The following is an 18,428-nucleotide window of genomic DNA, read 5'->3' on the forward strand; positions in this document are numbered from 1 at the left end:
GGCACGTTGGCCTGTTCCTCCCCACTGGATTGGCCACGCCAACAGTTGTTTTTCTGTCTGGAGGCAGCAGCCAAGCAAAACCAGAGCCGGACATCAGCGACCAGGCCTCTGTGCAGCCACTGCTGGGTTAACCCAGCGTCGCAGACGAGGCGCTGGGGGCACGTGGTCTCTGAGTCTGTTCCCCCACCTCACTGTTGCTGTAAGACAGGTGTGTGTTGGGATGTGGTTGGGGAGTGTCGAGTGTTAGGTGAACTGCTGTTGCTTACCGTCAGGAAGGCAGGGGACCAGCACAGACAATGCGGCATGGCTGTGGTTCACAGCCCAGCTCATAGCTCTCTGAGGCCCGTCTCCTGTTGTGTTGTCCACACAAGGCCCACACGTGGCTGAGTGGACTCCGGTCAGTGGGCCTGCGACTCCCCTGTAGGGCAGTGAGCAGACGGAAGTGAGCTGGGACGGCGCATCGTGCTGACCCCGTCTCCATAAAGGTCAGCTGCAGCCGGAAGGCATGGATGCTTAGGGAAGGGGTAGAAGGCGGAATCCTTACGGGCACCGTGTGCCCCGGTGCAGGGGGCGACTGCACACAGCCGGCTGCGTGACGCCAGACACCTGGCGTTAGTGCACAGCGTGCATTTTACTCCTGTGGTTCTTTTTTTTTTTTTTAAGATTTATTTATTTATTTGGAAGAGTTACACAGAGAGGAGAGGCAGAGAGCGAGAGGTCTTCCCTTCGATGGTTCACTCCCCAATTGGCCACAATGGCCGGAGCTGCGCCGATCCGAAGCCAGGAGCCAGGAGCTTCCTCCAGGTCTCCCACGTGGGTGCAGGGTCCCAAGCACTTGGGCCGTCCTGTACTGCTTTCCTAGGCCACAGCAGAGAGCTGGATTGGAAGTGGAGCAGCCGGGTCTCAAACCAGCGCCCACATGGGATGCCAACACTTCCGGCCAGGGCGTTAACCCGCTGCGCCACAGTGCTGGCCCCACACGACAGCTCCCTGCTTCCCCCTCCTCCCGTCCTGAGCACGGGCCCAGAAAGCCAGATCTGACCCGCGGTTCTGCTGCTCCGCCTCGCCCTGCAGGATCAGTGACACCCCCGGAAGGTGGTGCTTGTCTTCCGGCCTGTCCGCCAGGGGCCGGCAGGACCCAAACCTCCACTGTGAGATCCGTGCCCCGCCCACCATCCTCACCCGAGCTCCTGGACACTCCTCCCCAGCTCTCCTCCCATCAGCCCCTTCACCTGCTCCTGCTCTTTGTCCAGTGGGTGCAGGAGCGTCGTGTACCTGACACTCTGCAGTGTGCACGGGTGCTGCCCGGGGCCAGCAGGCCTGAGGAGTCCGTCCCTCAGGGAGCTCCTCGTGGACATTGGGGCAGACAGAAAACAAGCGAACAGGCGTGCAGGGGGTCAGGCCTGCGCGAGGGCTGGGGAGGCAGCAGGAGTCAGGATCTGTTTTCTGTGCAGCGGGCACAGTCCCGCGGGTAAGAGATTTTTCGTGGCTGTGGTTCTGCTCAAGGTGGAAGGCAGTGGCATTCTCACTAGCAGACTCAAGGCTGCGTCGGTGCCATGGGGAGACAGGGAGCATCACCCTGGGGACCCAGCAGACCCCTGTGGAAATAATGTATGGACACACCAGTCGCGAGAGCAGAGCCTCTGCCTGGGCACCAAGTCCTACACGTGTTCCCCAGGGGACACACCCCACCCTGGGCTGGCGTGCAGGCAGGGGGAGTGAGCTGGCCAAGGGCAGGCGGGGAAGCTCTGAGGGTGGCGGCTGCCCGTGTGAGGGGCTGGGGCAGGGACAGACCATGCCGTCTCAGGAGGACCGTGCAACGTGGCTGACACAGCGCAGGAGTTGGGAAGCCACGGAAGTGTGCTTGAGTGCCTTGTAACTGTCTGTGTTCAGTCTGTTAATGCCCTGGACGTCGTCCCCACGTTTGTAGATTTAGGTGTGCAGTTCAGTGGTCCCTTGGGACACAGACGCAGTGCCCACCACAGATCTCTGCGCCACAGGGAGCCCTGTGCCCAGCTCCTCGGCCGCTCTGCCCTGGGAAGCAGTCGTGTTGCTCCCTGCTGCGTCTCATGAATGTGAACTTGATGTTCTGAAATGTACGGGGCAACCCTCTCCTCGTTCACAAAGTCTGTGCTTCCTGAGTACACGCCCTAAAACACGAGCAGGAATACTAGCATTTTGGCATCAGATAAAATACGAAAATGCAAATAGAGGGACCGTCAAGAACTTCATATAAATGCGTATTATAAGGAAAAGCTGCCTAATTTCTCCATTTTAAGAAATATTTGAAAGGAGTAGTGACAGAGTGGGAGAGGCAGAGGGAGGGAGGTCTTCCATGCGCTGGTGCACTCCCCAGATGGCTGCGCGGCCAGGGCTGGGCCGGGCCAGGATTCCACCTGGGTCCCCCGCACGGGTGCCAGTGCCCATGTTCACTGCTTTCCCAGGTGCATTAGCAGGGAGCTGCAGTGGAAGTGGGACAGCCGGGACTGGAACCCACACTGCGACACGGGATGCCGGCATCACAGCCAGCAGCCGAACGCACTGTGCCTCAGCACAAGCCCCAGTTGCACCATTTTTTCACAAAACTAACCCTTAAATGTTGTCTCTCTGCAAGTTTTTGCAGTAGCCTCACCCTGTCTCTTTGCTGCAGCACTGGAATCAGTGCACACCTCCTCCCCGCTCAGCTGTCTCCCGAGCCGGCACAGGGCAAGCGTGGCTCTCTCCCTCAGTAGGGCACAGGAGCCCTGTAGCCAGCTGACCCGGGCGGGCTCAGCATTGCAGGCCAGGCCCACTAACCAAGCGTCTGCACCCTCCTCCCTGGCTGCCCAGGCAAGAGCATCTCCACCATGGAGGAGTCTGTGACCCTGGACAACGGGGGATTTGCTGCCCTGGAGCTCAACAGCCGGCACCTGAACGTCAAAGGCACCTTCTCCAAGAAGAACGGGACCAGGTAGGCAGGCGGCCCCGCAGCCGAGCCAGCAGTGTCTGCCCAGGGGCCCGCTGGCCCCCACGTGCCCCTGTGACTGCAGAAAGCAAAACATGGACACACCTGGGCAGGGCTGAGTCCAGGAGGCGGGGCCGGCAGAGGCCAGAGCTGTTTCTGGACATTCCTAAGGATGCAAGAGGCCAGATCTCGGGGGTATAGGGACATGACCTGGACCCCTGACAGGCAGGAACTTGGCCTTCTGGTCACTCTGGGGAACTCCCGGTTCACAGGGCCTCGGATTCGGTGTCGCCGTCAGCTGCACACCCTGGGTGTGGCGGTGTGTTACAGTTTTCTGTGCTCCACGCCCTCCTGCAGTGGTCCAGATCCTGAGACGTGGGTATGCACGCAGATGAAGAAGCCACTCACCTCACTGCCCTCCTGTGGGTTTCCCAGAGCAGAGAGGGGCTAGCCTCAACTTGCCTCACAATCTGTGGGCCGTGGTCTTCTGGTCTGGGCACCCTTGACCCAGAAGGGCCTGGGTAAGCGAGTGGGGCCGACTGGTTATCCAGCTCCCTGTGAGTACACAGATCAGGAGCCTTCTGGGCTCCACCACATCAAGGCAGTGTCTTTCCTACGGGATGGACTTGACGCAGAAGTGACCCCCATCGAGCCGCAGGCCAGCAGCTGTCAGATCCTCCCAGCCTCTGTAAAGCCCGAGAGTGGCCGCCATGGCTTCTGGTCTGGGTCTGGAACCCCGAGGCCGCCTGACCGGTGCCAAGGCCCATAATTCACAGCAGGAGACAGACCACGTAGTCTACTCACTCGGCCCTCTGCCACCACCTTCTCACAGCAGAGAGCCTTGTCTGGGGCTGCCGGGGGCCCTGGACAGCAGGAAGGCCCCTCACGGTGCCCAGGAAGAGCCAGCTGCCCATGGCCAGCCAGAGACTGCCCTCACCAGAGGTCCTGGCCCCTACTACTACAGAGGTCCTGGCGGTATTGTCATCTGGAGGCCACAGGCACAGTGCATTCCTGGGGCTGCTGGACCAGGGCCCCGGCTGGAGTTTCATGGTCCTCTGCCGTGGGGTCTCGCAGGGCCGTTCCCAGTGTGTGGCAGGCCTCTGAGAGCCCAGCACAGGCATCTGTCTCCAGCTGGCCAAGGGGCCTGACGTAACGTCACGTCATCCCAACAGTGGACGGTCCCCTGCCCTTTCTGTGATGAAACCTGACCCTGGCAGGGACTCCCCTCTCCACATCCCAGTGATTAGAAGCAGGGCACAGGCCCAGAGCTCTGGTGCTGGTGGGGGGAGTCGCAGCAGCGAGGGGCCAGCTCACTGCCTACCACAGAGCTAACACCCACCTGGCCCAGCGCCTGAGCCCTGCAGAAGAGCCAGGTCCAGCAGCGACTCCTCTAGCTCCCTCTGACCGGTGGGGTACAACCCACACGCCCTGGCCTGGTGCTCATAGCCTCCTCCGTGACCGTCTTCACCTGGGTCCAGTGTACCCCTCCTCCCGGGCACCCTGAAGTGCCTGGTGCTCTTGGTACTTGAGCTTCTCCAGGCCCGTCCATGGGGGCAGAGGCTCAGGCCTTCGTGTCCCCGAGCCTATCCAGTCCCTGAGCCTGTCCAGGAAGGGGGAGCTGTAGACGCGTCAGCTAGGCGGGGCTGGGACTCTGTCCACCTGTCAGAGCTGCGGATTCTCCCTCATTCAGACCTGCTGAAGCCAGAGGGCGGGAGGCTCAGGGAGGGGCATCTTTAGCCCAGTAACTGTGGCATCTGTCCGTCCCCAGATCCCCGCCGCGGCCCAGCCCAGGTGGGCTGCACTACTCAGACGAGGACATCTGCAACAAGTACAACGGCACCGTGCTGACCGAGGGCATGAATCTCAAGGAGAATTCCGCGGATGCCTCAGAGTCCGAGGTCAGTGCCCACCGTGCCCCCAGGGGCCAGCGGCCACCACTCCCCACTTGCAGTGAGAGATCCCCACCCCATGTGAGCCACACGCCGCGCCCTGGGGTAGGAGACCCAGGTGAGAACACAGCCACCCCCCAGGCCAGGCGAGGCTGGAAGAGCCGACCCCCACGTCCTGGAGCTGGAGTAAGAGACGGGCGAGGCTGGGGCTCCCGAGGGCCCCGGCAGAGCAGAGCGCCCTGCACGGAGCGCCTGGCGGGCCGTGCACGTGCCAGCCAGGTGCTCACGTACAACGTACAGTCTCATCTGGTCCTGGAGGAACTGGGAACTCGGCCCTAGAACGGTGCCGATGGACCAGGCCTAGCAAAGAGCGTTCACTTCCCAGGACGCGGTGCTCACCTGCAGGCCTGTGTGCTGTTTGCTTTCAAAGGTGAACCTGACGGCTTCTCAGGTCTCCATGAAACCTGATAGTCTAAGCCCCAGAGTGAAGCGCACCGCGGCCTGCAGGCTGGATGGGAAAGGGGACCACCAGGCATGACGGGACTCCAGCCGCCTCCCCAGCCTCCCCACGGAGCTGCCTGGCTCGCTTCCGGGTGCAGAGGGGCGTGTACACAGGGGTGGGTCAGGGTCAGTTCAGATTTGAGTCTAGAGAAATGGGGCCTCGGAGGGAGTTCAGCCTCCAGTCGTGCCCACACCGTGGGCCCAGACTCGGCGCAGCACAAGGGATACGTCGGGGGTGGGGGGGGCAGCCGTGGGGGTGCGGCACGTCCTGTCCTCACGTGTTCTGCCCAAGTCCTGCACTGACCAGCACCAAGCACCAGCGGCTGCAGCAGAGGTGGGAGTTTGTCCCGCTCCGTCCTTTTTCCTTTCAGATGTGCCGAGCTTTGTAAGGGGCGAAAATCAAGCCATTTGCTGGACACGTAGGCCTGCCCCACCTCTTGGCATTCATGCTCTAAATCAATATTTCATCTGAAACCAGTCTCACCTTCATTTTGACCTGAATTCGGGCCTTATTGAGCCCCGAGGCTCTGGACAATGGCTTCTCTCCCACCGCGGTTTGTAAATGAACTCAGGGAGAGACAGCAGGTGGGAGCTGCCGAGCCCTGGCTCCGCTCAGCGCTGCGTGTGTTGACTAAGGATGCCAGGTCTGCTGCCTGCACCATGTCCTAGGGCTGGCGGCAGCGGGCAGCCGTGCAGGTACTCGGGAAGGTGCCGTCGCCTCACCTTTTCCTGGGGTTGCCAGGAAAGCCGGGAAGAGCTGCCTGCCTTCCGAGAGGAGGTGGCAGCCGGTGTCCTGCCGCTCGGAGCAGAGGCAGCGCCTGGCCCTCGGGGAGGGGAGCACGGCACCCAGCGGGCCTCTCTCTGCCTTCAGAGGCGCATCTCAGGCAGCTGCCTCACCTCCGCTGTGGGCACAGTAGAAGTGCGCGATTCTCACGGCCATGTGCGGAGCTGCAGATGGTGCCGCTAGTCCTGAGCTCTCCCCGTGGGCCAGGTCTGGGGCAAATCTCCACTCAGTGCCAACCCCCGCCCTGCCAGGCGGGATGAGGCGCCTCGCTGTTCTGAGACTGGGGTTTGTCCGCAGTTCAGCCTAGCACCCGCCCATCTCCAGTTCTGCCCTGACCGCTGACGGCACATCGGCGGTAGCCGGGGCGGTCTGTCCTTGTCAGGTTCTGTCACTGTAGCCGAGGACTGCGAAGAAACAGCTGTAGTTCCGCGCACTGTTCCCTGCGATTTTTCTTATTTCTACTCTGATCTTCAATTCCTTCTTTCTGCTTGCTTGAGTTTACTTTTTCTAATTTGTTAACTAGGAAATTGGGGTTGTTGACTTGCAACCTTTAATTCTGGTAAATGCAGGTTGAATATTGCACTGTGTTTGCTGGGTCCCACACACTTGAGTGGCACCGAGGACACATATCCAACCACTGGTCCACTCACTCCCCAAAATGTCCAGGAGCCAGAACTCAGTCCAGGCCTCCCACACACCTGGCAGGGACCTGCTAATACCCCCCAGGTGCACGTCGCAGGAAGCAGCACTTAGAATCCAATTTTACTATGTTGTGCTTTGGTTTCACTCATTTCGGGTGTTTCCTAAGATCCTGTATCCTATTGCATGTGGTCAGAGAGACATTCCTTTTACGTTCCCCATCCTTCCTAGTGTCGAGTCTTGTTTCATGGTCTAGCGTATGGTCCGTGTGGGAGCACATTCCTTATCCACTTGAGAAGGCGTCGTACCCCACCGTCAGAGTTCTCTAGATGTGTGAGGTCCGGCTGATCTACAGCCGTTCCTCCCGTGCCTCCCCCCCTGCAGTCACGCGTGCACTAGTGCGCAGACGTGACTGTTGGTCTGTCTCTCATCGGCTCTGGCGGTTGGTTCCATGTACTCTGGGGCTCTGTTGCGAGGTGCTTAGCTGTGCATGCCGGTTGCGTGTGCTGGATTAGCGTGTGTCCTTTTAGCTTACAGCATGCCCCCCTTAGTCCCAGTAACAGTCCTTGTCTCCAAGTCTGTTGTGCCTGGCATTGATATGGTTACTCCGGTTCTTGTGGTTACTGGAATGTACTTGAGTGTGGTGTCCATCTGTTTACTGTCAACCTGTGTCTACATCCAGAAGTCTCTGTGGGCAGCCTCTGTTGGGTCACACTGTCCTGCCTAGAACCTGGGTTGTCCATCCACTCTTACCTACGTAATTACTGAGAAGGTAGATTCATGTCTGCCATTTTGATATTTAGCTTCCATGTCTGCTATCTTCATTTTTCCATTCTTCATTTTTGTTAAATGGATTTTTCTAGCACATCATTTTTTTTAAAAGATTCTATTTATTTATTTAAAAGAGTTACACACAGAGAGGAGAAGCAGAGAGAGAGGGAGGGAGGGAGGTCTTCCATCTGCTGGGTCACTCCCCAATTGGCTGCAACGGCTGGAGCTGTGCTGATCGGAAGCCAGGAGCCAGGAGCTTCCTCCAGGTCTCCCACGTGGGTGCAGGGGCCCAAGCACCTGGGTCATCTGCTGCTTTCCCCGGCCACAGCAGAGAGGAGGATCAGAAGAGGAGCAGCCAGGACTCGAACTGGCGCCCACATGGGATGCCGGTGCTTCAGGTCAGGGTGCCACGGCGCCGGCCCCTAGCACACCATTTTAACTTCACTGTTTTACTTTAAGTCTTGCAGTGACTTCTGTCACTGGCTGGCTCCGGTATTAATGTCCACTTTACATCTACACTGAACTTCAGTGCCGTGTAGACGCCTCGGTTTCACACAGCTGTATTTCCTCCTCTTTTTGTGCTCCTATCACAGCCGCCTTACCTGGGCATGTTAAAACAGGACACACCGTTACTTACTACTGGAACAAGTGCGTGCTGCCCATTTCGCCACGGCTGGCCTTCTTTACTGTTTCCAGTCTTCTGTGTTTCCTTGTACTCGGGTGACCACCGTGTCATGTCCTCACCCTCGGGCCGTTCCCATTAAGTAAGCCGCAGGCTGTAGGCGCAGTCCCGAGCAGTACGGTCAGGTACCTTTCACGTGACGGCTTTCCAACAGCTGTGAGGAAGGTGCGTCACTGCGGTCTTTAACAACCGCCGTGTGACGCCCTTGCTGTGCCCGCCGTCCCCGCCAGGTCTCGGTTGCCCTCAGCCCGGCACACTGTCTTGGGAGGCAGGTCGTCTAGCAGTGAACGTGTCAGTTTTTACGTATTTGAGAATGAATTTCATTTTCATTTTCCTCACTTACTTTTAATTGCCTGAAAGACAGAAAGATACAAACAGAACTCTTCATCCATCTGCTGACTTAGTCCCCAGATGCCCACAGAGCTGGGGCTGGGTCCCACCAAAGCCAGGAACTGGGACCTGCAGCTGTCGGACTCGAGTGCTCGGAGCCGTCACCTGCGTGCCGGGGGGTGCGGCAGCAGGAGCAGAGCCGGGACCCAGCGCAGGCGCTCCGAGGCGGGGCACTCGGGCTGCTGTGCGAACACCCACCCCCCCCATCTTTTTTGAAGGTTCTGGTGAGTTCTGTTCTCATTGAGCGTTTTCCCCTCACCCCGTTGCCCTCCGCGTCCAGGTCTGATTAGACGTCGGCTGTGCGTGGCTCCCTGGTACACGGTGAACTTTCTCTGGCTGTTCCGTCATCTCTGTCGTTCCCGGTGTGGCTATGGAGTGGGGTGGGTCTCTCTCCCTTTTTAACATAATTCCTGTCTCCTTATTATCATTTTCCATTCGGTGTGACACACTTATCAGACCTCCCTTTAGTGCTTAAAATGCAGTTTCCTTTAGTTCTTTGGAAAAATCAGCACCACCAGCTGGAAGCCTTCCCGCCAGGGCCCTGGGCAGCTGCTGGCTTTGTTTCTTGCGGATGCAATGCACTCTCCTGTTGCGTCTTTAAATCCAGATCATTTCACTCCTGCTTACACGCTGCAGCGATTCCGCGTGCCGAGAGCTGTCCCTCAGGTCACTGCTGAGATGTTCGCTTGGCCACGCGGCTGGACTCGCCCCCGAGATCCGCTCTCCTCTCCTGCGTGAACTCGGCTCCCACTCCTCGGAGGGACGGCCTGGGCCCTGCAGAGCCTCTCCCCCCGCCCCGGCCACCGGGGCGGCCGTGTTCTGGCCAGGCGCTCCCGGCCTCTCTCTCGCATCCCCCCTAAGAGCCTGGACGGCCCTCCGCCGTGGGCACTGCACCCAGCCATTGACCCCACTCCGCTCACCGGCATCCCTGACCGCGTCACGGAGACGCACTGCTCCGGCCTCGGATCCAGCCGACAGCCCTGCTGCTGTGGCCAGGTCGCGCCAGTCTTTGAAACATTCCTCTTGGTTTCGGCTGCCTCTCTCTCGGCTCTCTCTTTACACTTGCAGCCGGTTCACTGCTTCCCTGCCTCTAGGAAGTGGCCTGGACTTCAATTCGGGTTTAGGGTATTTCCCCTCCGAGGCATAACCGCGGGGAAGCCAGGGTTCAGGGCTGGGGGGTACCCTGTTGCCCGGGTTCACCTCTGTGGGTGACACAGCATGGATGTAAGACAGCATCCACGGAGCTGGCTTCTCCTGCCCGCGCCTTCTGCAGCGTCCAGGGAGAGGGGTCAGTGCCGTCTCAGCTCAGAGACCGCCTCTGCGAAGCCGACACTTCACCAGGAAAACAGGGACGCTGTCCTTCCCCCCCACCCCCCGCCGCCGGGATATATTTTAAACCATTTTCAGAAATATCACTAAAAAAAGGAAAGAAAACCTGTGAAAATTCTGTGACTCACAGGTGCATACAAGCCTGCCTGATCAGAGCGCTCCGAATTAGTGTCCCGTGACCCAGGCCGTGGCGCCCTCCGTCTCCCTCATTAGAAATAAGATGGTTTGTTGCTGCTTTCTCGCTCCGCCATTTGAAACACATCTTAAAAAAACTATTTTTGAAATCCATTGTTCAAAATCCCGCTCCAGCCCACTAACAGCAAGCCTCTCACGCCTAATTAATTCCCTAGTAAATTTGGGCGTTCATCGTGCGAGCACAGTGCCCGGCCCGTTCAGCTTGCTAGCGGCTGGGTAGGCACCTGTGCGCCCTGACGCTGCATCCGCTCATCTCTGCTTCCTCGGTTTCCTGGGAAACGCATCACACGAGAACTCTGAAAACCTCCCCGCGTTTCCTTCTTGTCAATACTCCGATGCATCCCCATTAAAAATACTAACGTCGCAGGACCGCAAACCGCGCAGGCAGCGGAAGTGACGCCGCATGGGGCCCTTGCCTGTGCAGCCAGTGCCGACTTCTGCTCCGCTGTCTCGTGGCTGGGACGTTCCCCCCAACCCTCCCTAAATGAAGAGCAAACCAGAGAGGCCTCTCTCGGTCTCCTGTCTGCCCCTTCCGTGCCCCTGTTTTGTTCTCTCAACCTGACTTTCAAACCCACCCGGCTGAGTCTGGTGGCTCCAGGCTCACAGCCTCCCGCACCGTGAACTCCTTCCCAGGTAAAATGCGCAAACTCCCAGGGCAGGACGCCATTGGCTCGGCCCGAGTCGCACGCTCACCCATGGTCCATCGGTGCTTCCTGGGAGGTGAGCCCTTCAGCCCGTGTGGGCCCGGCAGGGCAGGCGTGCTGCCTTCCGGGAAGGGGCCAACACTGCTCCAGACCCCAGCACTGCAGCAGCCACCCCCAGTGTGTCTCCTCCCAGGCCTCCCCCTCAGCTTCCCTGTTTGTCACAGCCCCTCCCCTGATCCCCCGTGACTTCCAGACCCTCCCCTGATCCCCCGTGACTTCCAGACCCTCCCCTGATCCCCCATGACTTCCAGCCCGTTGGTTAAAGAGCTTCGCGGTGCCCTACAGCTACTGAGAAGTCTGGGATTAAGTGACATTTTATGACTCACGTGAGCGTGCACACTGGTGTGGGCCTTTAGATGCCTTCATTCTCTACATACTCTGTTAGAGTCCTGGGGCTGGGACCCCTGCCAGACCCCCCCAGGTCCCTGCTGGTCTTGAGCCCTGCGCTCTCCAGCCGCACAGCTGGAGGAGGAGCGGGCAGGCGCGGTGTGAAGAAGGCACAGCGATGCCTGACGTTCCCCGAGTGGCCGCTGGCCGTGTCCACAAAGAGTGCATGTCCCACACGCTCTGCCCCGCCCACCACCACCCAGACTCGTCTAAGACCCACACACGACACCAGGGGCTGGCGCTGTGCCCTGTCACCACACGGGCTGAGTGGCCTCTCCGTCATTTTGGACTCAGACCCTCGTTGTGGGTCTGGCCCCCGTGACGGTGAGCCCGAGGCCATGTGTATGTGTGGCTCTCGTTCTGCCGGACACAGAACGTGGAGACTGAACCCACGAGGAGGCTCCCTTGGGCAGACAGAGCTGAACTGAAGGACCCACAGTGGCTGAGGGTGAAGCCCTGCACGAGAAAGCTGCACCCACCCCTACCACTCTGATGTCCACCGAGGCTGAGGCCACGTCCGCTAAGCCTGGGCTGTTCAGAGGCGAACCTCGGAGGCCCCGCTCCTCTCGGCTGAGCGTGGCACCCGCCCTCATTGGCCTCGCGTGCGCCGAGCTCTACCGCTGAGCCTGCCCACGACCTCCAGGAAACCGGTGGGGGGTGAATCTTAAACACAAATCTCTTGCCTGACCCCCCAGGCTGGGTGTATGTAGGACTCCCGCAGCCTGGTCTGGGAGTGGATCATGAACACGCGGCAGTTCCCGTAGAGCGGGGCCAGCCTAGTGATGAACCCTGAGAAGACGCATAGCCGGGTCAGGGCAGCTGAGGGCTGGCTCAGCGCAGACCAAAGGAGGCACCGAGACAGCACTTACTCTTCAAAGTGCCTGGGTGTTGGAACTGTGGGGACATCGCTTGTGGACCAGAAATGCCCAGAGCCGGGAGGGGACTGTGGGCTCTGGGGAGGCTCCCACCCAGCTGGCCCCTAGAGCCCTGTGAACGGCCCCACGTCACAGTGCTCATGCAAGCGTGTGCGTGTGGAGGGGGTTCCTAGTGAGTGACAAGTGTGCACCACGACAGAGCCACGCTGTTCCCACCATCATCAGAGAGGGGAAGCAGAGCCCTCAGGCCCTGGCTACTCTCGGGCCTGCATTTCCATGAGCGCCTACTAAATACGAGGCAGCGGCTGAGACTCTGTGCCAGAACGGGGGCAGCTGGCGTGGAACATTCTGCGGAGTCCCCACTCTGGCAGTGCAGATGTCTGTAGCCTGTGTCCAACGGCCCCGGGGGTCCCTGGCCTCACCTGGTGGGTCCCTGGCCTCACCTGGTGGGTCCCTGGCCTCACCGGGCAGCCCACAGGACGAGGGCCTCTGGCTCAGCGCTGACACGCTCATCACTGACCCGCTCTCAGTCGCCAGGGACATCACTGTGGTTCCCTGGGCCTGGCAGAGGGAGAGGCGGGCTGGTGGGCATTCTCCCTTGTCAAGGACTTACCCTCTGTGGCTGGCGGGGGCCGTAACTGGGACCACGGCCTCCCATCCTCCGTGCACAGGACACTGCCACGTCGTGCCCGCAGGGCCGCGGGGGCTCTGAGGCTACACAGGCTTGGGCCCCCCAGACCCACAGGGTCAGGAGCATGAGAGCCCCAGCTCCCACTCCCAGAATGTCACTGATGGTTCTCAGACAGCACCTAGAGCCGTGCAGGCGACACCCTGGAGGGAGAGAAGAACAGCAGGTGCACCTGACCCCTTGAGGTCCCTGGAGGCTGTGTGGCCAGAGGGCCCAACACGCCACTGTCCCCCGACCAGCTCTGTCATCCCAGCAAGCACCTTAGAAGGAGGCGCGCTGCCCTGCCACGATTCTCTGTCCCCTCCAGGGTCCCGAAGGGCTGGCCAACTCCCACAGACAGACCGCTCGGGGCCTGGCGGAGTCTGAACTGACCCTGGGGGACAAGGAGGCACAGTTGTGCCCGTGAGTTTGGGAAGCAGCTTAGAGCCAGGGCCACCTCTGGGGTCCCATCCGCAGCAGGTGGCTCCTGAAGGGGCTCGGACAGCCCCTGGCCCCCAGGGGAGGGTCCCAGTATCAGACAGCGTCCGATAGGATGCGGCACGCGCTCACCAGAGAAACCAACTTCCGCTGTGCCTTCCGGTCGGCCCAGACAACCTGGGACGTTCCGCCTGGAGGAAATGGACAGCAGACAGGCGTGCCGGGGTCCTGGTGGAGGCTGCCATTTCCTTCCTAGAAAAAGAAAAAAAGAGAGAGACCCTGAAAAGGGGCCATCAGACACGGGGAAGCCCTGTGCAGCCTCACCCGGCCAGTGGGCGGGGGTCCTGTCTGGGCGCCCACTCGGGCGGCTTCACATCTTGGCCCTGCCTCTGCGAGGTCTCCCTCCCAGGAGGTGGCCCCAAGGAGGGGCAGTCGCTAAGGACGGGCCCCGCCCCACGCTGCACCTGTGCGCTTGCTCTCTCGGGCCTGTAGCTGCCCGCATCTCAGGGCCTCCAGCACTCCCCTTAGTCTTCCATGTTCTGCTCTAGGACCACAGAGGGGCCCCTTCCTGGAAACAGGCAACACCCACCCCGAGTGAGTGACCAACCCTGCTGTGGTCACTTCCTGCTTCCTCCTGGGCCCCAGCAGGGCTCCCCCTGCTGCCCCTCTGCTCACAGCCCCCCTCCTGCCGCAGGTTTCCGACTCGGACTACGAAGACGCGCCCCCCAAGCACTCCTTCGTCAACCACTACATGAGCGACCCCACCTACTACAACTCCTGGAAGCGCCAGCCGCCCGGCCGCGGCCCTGCACCGCACAGGTACGAGGCCGTGGCGGGCACGGAGGCGGGCCCGCACCTGCACCCGGTGGTCACCACACAGAGCTACGCCCCCGCGCCAGGCGCCCGGACTCCACTCACTGGCTTCTCCTCCTTCGTGTGAACGCCACGCCGCAGCCCCGGAGTCTATTTTGTTAAGACAATCAACTCCGGCCACCGCTGAAGTTTTTGTTTAAAGGAATCCTTCTGATAAGTGATGATCTTACCGACTCGTGAACACTAGATTTCAATTAGAAGGTTTTTTTAAAAGCTTTTTGTAACACGCTGCAGGAAGCAGTTTCTTTCTTTCTCTTTTCTTTTTAAGAGAAGGTCTATCTCACTGGTGCAGGGCAGGCAGCCCTGGGCCATCAGGATCTCCCCCAGGGCCGGCCGGGCATCCATCCCAGAGACACTAGGAAGGCGAGCGGGCGAGCGCGCGGGGCCAGGCGAGGGCGCAGGCACCGGGCTGCCTCCTCCTCTTTCTACCTCCTCGTCCGAGAACCGGCCGGCTCGCAGTCCTGCACCGTCAGCATGCCCAGCCCCCCGCGCCCTCCCGGGTTCCCAGAGCAGCTGTCCACCCGGGGCTCGGCACCATCTGTGTCTGGACCGCTCTCACCCAGCAGACGGTAGGCGAGGAGTCCGCCAAGGCTGCGGACAACACAGCCGGCAGGCAGCGCCCCGACCCCGACGCGGCGCACCGGTCACGGGCGGCGGCTCCTTCCTTCCTTCCTTCTTTTCTTCCTTCCTTCCCTCCTCAGCCAGACAGTGCGGGAACAGGCACCTCCCCGTGGCCAAGACACCGCGATGGCCAGGGCGGGCTCACGCCACCCTGAGCACTCGCACACGGCCAGGTCCAGAGAGAGAGCGAGCGAGCCAGCAAGCCAGCGTTTGCGGGATTGCTTGTTGTGTAGGAAGTGTGCATTGTTAACCAGAGTATTTTTTTAAACCTTTTTATCTTTTTTTAAAATGTGTCACATGAAATGAACGCGTCTTTGCTGTCTCCTGGTGCCTTTTTATTAATCGTTCAGCTTTGTACGTGGGAAAGACAAAAGCGACAGTGTCTCCAATAAAGCCACGCAGCCCTGAGAAACCCGCTGCCGGTCTCCCAGCCGCCTCGTACCACCGGCAGACCTCCCTGCCCCTCGGCTACCCCGCTGCCGTCCCCGCCCCGGCCCAGGCCAGCGTGTAGCCTTAACAGGTTTTCTTAATTGCCATCGCTTAATTTTTTTTTAGCCACATGAAAACAGTACTAACTTCTCTGAAAGACTCAGAGTCCAGGCCGCAGCCACGCCTCCTGCCCACGCGCTGTGTCTGCAGCAGGTGGCCGCGGCGCAGTGGCCAACACCCCGCACGGCCCCGGTCTGGATGTCCCCGGACTGCTGCCGCCGCCACTGGCGCCTGTGCCCCCGCCCCCGCCCGGCAAGCAGGAGTGTGACATTCCCAAGACTCAAGACTGCTCTGCCGACACCCCCAGTGCATGGCAGAACGGGGGGTGCCGTCCTCTCTGGTGGCGTCCTCTGTCCCCTGAGGGCGGGGACAGCCGGGTCAGGTGGCCACTGCCACCAGGGAGCGAGCCTCGGGCCATGTGTAGAAAGTGTGGCCTCTGTGTGGCTGGTTCCTCTGTGTGCCTCTGTGGGACGAGTGTGGCCACTGGCCCCATACTCGCTGGGGTGACCCCTGCAAAATCAAGGAGCAGTGTCTGGGGTGAGAAACGCCTTCACGGTTTTTCCGGAGTTAGGGGGGTTCTGCCTGCCTCCTGCCTGCCCTCCCTCCATTTGCTGAGTGGAGGAGGAGATGTTCTAAACCAAAAATCCTACACACTCTGCCCAAAGCCACTTGCGCACGAGTCACGGCCCATGGGAAGGGACCTGCGCCACAGAGCCGCCCGCCCTCTCGCCCCGGGAGGGTGGTGCGCCCTGGGAACCACAGCGCTGACACTTGACCTTCACGAGGACAGGGCGCAGGGAGCGCGGCCCCGCCCTGCACCTGACTGTGCTCTCAAGCCTTAGGGACGGTGTTGGTGACAGTCGGCGTGCAGCTCTGATTTGCTCTTGGGTTTGTATGACAACACAGCACTTTCTCCCAGGCTCCCGTCTCCTGTCTTCTGTGTGCGGCAGACTGCTGGCGGCCCTGCTCTGCGCTGTGCCCGGCTGAGCACAGCCTCTCGGAGAAGAGGGCTGTGGGGAGGCGTCGTCGGCCCCCGGCCTCCCACCTGCAGGGAGCAAAGAGCCACGTACGATAGGAAAGTGGGTACGGGGTCTTCATCGCAGGCCAGGAAAGGGACAAGCAGAATTCTGCGAGCGTGCTGAGCGTCACGGCTCCCGGTGTGGACCAGCTGCCCCTCAGGAGGGCGTGGCTGGGCATCGGGCACCCCAGGGCACAGGTGATTCGGGAAGGGAGAGGCGGCAGCCTCCTGCCCACCAGCCCCTGCGCCCGGCTCTCAGGCGCCCTCCAGGCTGCTCCGTGCAGGCTACAGGGAGCGCTCACCCTCCCCTGCCCGGGCCGCGGGGCTCCTGAGACAGCAGCCGCCAGGCCACTGCCCGGAGAAGCGCCCACTGGTCGGGGAGGGGGACGCCTTTGACGCCGCGCCTGCGCCTGGCCGGGGTCCCGTGTCCCGGCTCTCGCGCCCTCTTGGCCCACAGCACCCCTCTCTCCCGGTGAGCCATCGGTGCACACCAGAGCGTGGCCCTCCCTCGCCCGGCGCCCCTCTGCGAGTGGGAGCGCTGTGCACACTGCAGGCACAGCGCCATCCCCGTCCCTTCTGGCTGAAGCAGAGCCTGTCCCCGCATGAGCACTCGCTACACTGCACAGGAAGCCCCGTCTCAGTGAGAACAACGAAAGGAAAAGAGAAGCCCGCGACGGCTTGCAGGGCCCGGGTGCTGTGGGCACGGTTTTTAATAAAAACATCGTTTTGTTCCGTTTGCTTTCGTGGCTTTCTTGAAGTATCGATGACCTGGCCCAGGAGTCCTTGGAGAACCAGGACTCTGACCTCTGAACCCTGCCCCCATAACGCACCCCTTCACTTCTACCAGAGCCTGCTCCTGTGAGGGTGCGCAGGTGGAAGGCAGCCAGGGCCCTGAGGTGGCGCCAAGGCCACTGCACGGGCCAGCAGCTCGGGGCCCGAGCCCAGGCCTGGCCAGAGCCAGCACAGCCCCCGCCACCTGCCGGGCCCCAGAGACTCCTCGAGGGGGAGCTGCCCGTTCCCAGGCTCACGTGGGTGCAAAAGGAGCTGAGCCAGGCCACCCATCCCAGAGCACTGAGGACCCCGCCCCCGCCCGGTGGGAGGGCTCTGGTGGCAGGGAACACGTGGGGCCACATCCCTACCTCTGGGGAGGCTTCCCAAAGCAGCCTGCAGCTGGTGTGGGCAGCCTGGGGCTGTGACAGCCACGGGGCCGGCAGGAGGGCCAGGCCCCCCCCCCCCCGCTCCCCTGCCGGGCCGCAGGATGTCGTCTCGGGCAGTGGCTAGACCACCGCCAGGCCAACTCAGCGGGACGCCTGCTGGTTCTAGAAGCTCCCAGGGGGCCCAGCACAGCCACGAATCCAGGGTTGGGCAGAGGGGAGGCTGCCTGCTCGGAGAAGGGGCCGGGCCGGGGGCAGGGCGTCTGGGGGCTCTGCGGGCCTTGCTGGCTCTGCCCGCCTACTCCAGACGAGCGGGGGTGAGAACACTTCCGCCTTTCTCCAGCATTCTCCCGGGAAGGAAAATCCCCGGAAGGAGCAGCTGCGCATGCAGTGCGCAGGTCTGCCTTCCCTGCGTCTGCTGCACAGAGCCGCGGCGGGCTCTCTGCAGAGCAGGGCACCCCAGGGAGGCAGGGAGGTGGCAGGGGAGGGCCCAGGCCAAGCAGAGGCAGCGGTCGGTCGGCAGCTGCCTGCTCTCACGAGGATTCCCGCCCCTCCGCTGGCGGCCTGCCCTGGAGAGGCCCTTGCCGCTCCTGGCCCGGATGTGCCTCGGGCTGGGAGGGTTTCCTACCCCAGCACCCCTCCCGCAGGATGAGGCTCAGATGGGGGCGGGGCGCAAGTGTTCATCAGGATTGAAAAGGTAGGGTTGGCCGGCACCATGGCTCACTAGGCTAATCCTCCGCCTTGCGGCGCCGGCACACCGGGTTCTAGTCCCGGTGGGGTGCCGGATTCTGTCCCGGTTGCCCCCCTTCCAGGCCAGCTCTCTGCTGTGGCCAGGGAGTGCAGTGGAGGATGGCCCAGGTGCTTGGGCCCTGCACCCACATGGGAGACCAGGAGAAGCACCTGGCTCCTGGCTTCGGATCAGCGCGGTGCACCGGCCGCGGCGGCCATTGGAGGGTGAACCAACGGCAAAGGAAGACCTTTCTCTCTGTCTCTCTCTCTCACTGTCCACTCTGCCTGTCAAAAAAAGAAAAAAAAAGGTAGGGCTTGAGGCCCAGACCACGCATCACAGCACCACGGA

At 61.3% G+C, this 18,428-nt stretch overlaps 1 protein-coding gene and 1 long non-coding RNA gene across 7 annotated transcripts in view; one reads left to right on the forward strand and one right to left on the reverse strand.

Moving 5' to 3' along the window:
• The window catches only part of SDK1 (sidekick cell adhesion molecule 1), a 980,492-nt gene extending 965,481 nt beyond the window's left edge, over positions 1–15,011 (forward strand). For all 6 annotated transcript variants that reach the window (XM_070064289.1, XM_070064291.1, XM_070064290.1 and 3 more), the window contains 3 exons: positions 2,830–2,950; positions 4,713–4,842; positions 13,890–15,011. In XM_070064289.1, the coding sequence (XP_069920390.1) occupies positions 2,830–2,950; positions 4,713–4,842; positions 13,890–14,135 (497 nt within the window). In that variant the 3' untranslated portion in view covers positions 14,136–15,011. The remainder of the gene's footprint in view (positions 1–2,829; positions 2,951–4,712; positions 4,843–13,889) is intronic.
• The window catches only part of LOC138846957 (uncharacterized), a 90,187-nt gene continuing 82,806 nt past the window's right edge, over positions 11,048–18,428 (reverse strand). The window contains exon 3 of the long non-coding RNA XR_011384496.1: positions 11,048–13,447. This is a non-coding gene — a long non-coding RNA (uncharacterized lncRNA). The remainder of the gene's footprint in view (positions 13,448–18,428) is intronic.

The sequence above is a fragment of the Oryctolagus cuniculus genome, chromosome 19 (genome assembly GCF_964237555.1).
Source record: "Oryctolagus cuniculus chromosome 19, mOryCun1.1, whole genome shotgun sequence".
Lineage (NCBI taxonomy): Eukaryota > Metazoa > Chordata > Mammalia > Lagomorpha > Leporidae > Oryctolagus > Oryctolagus cuniculus.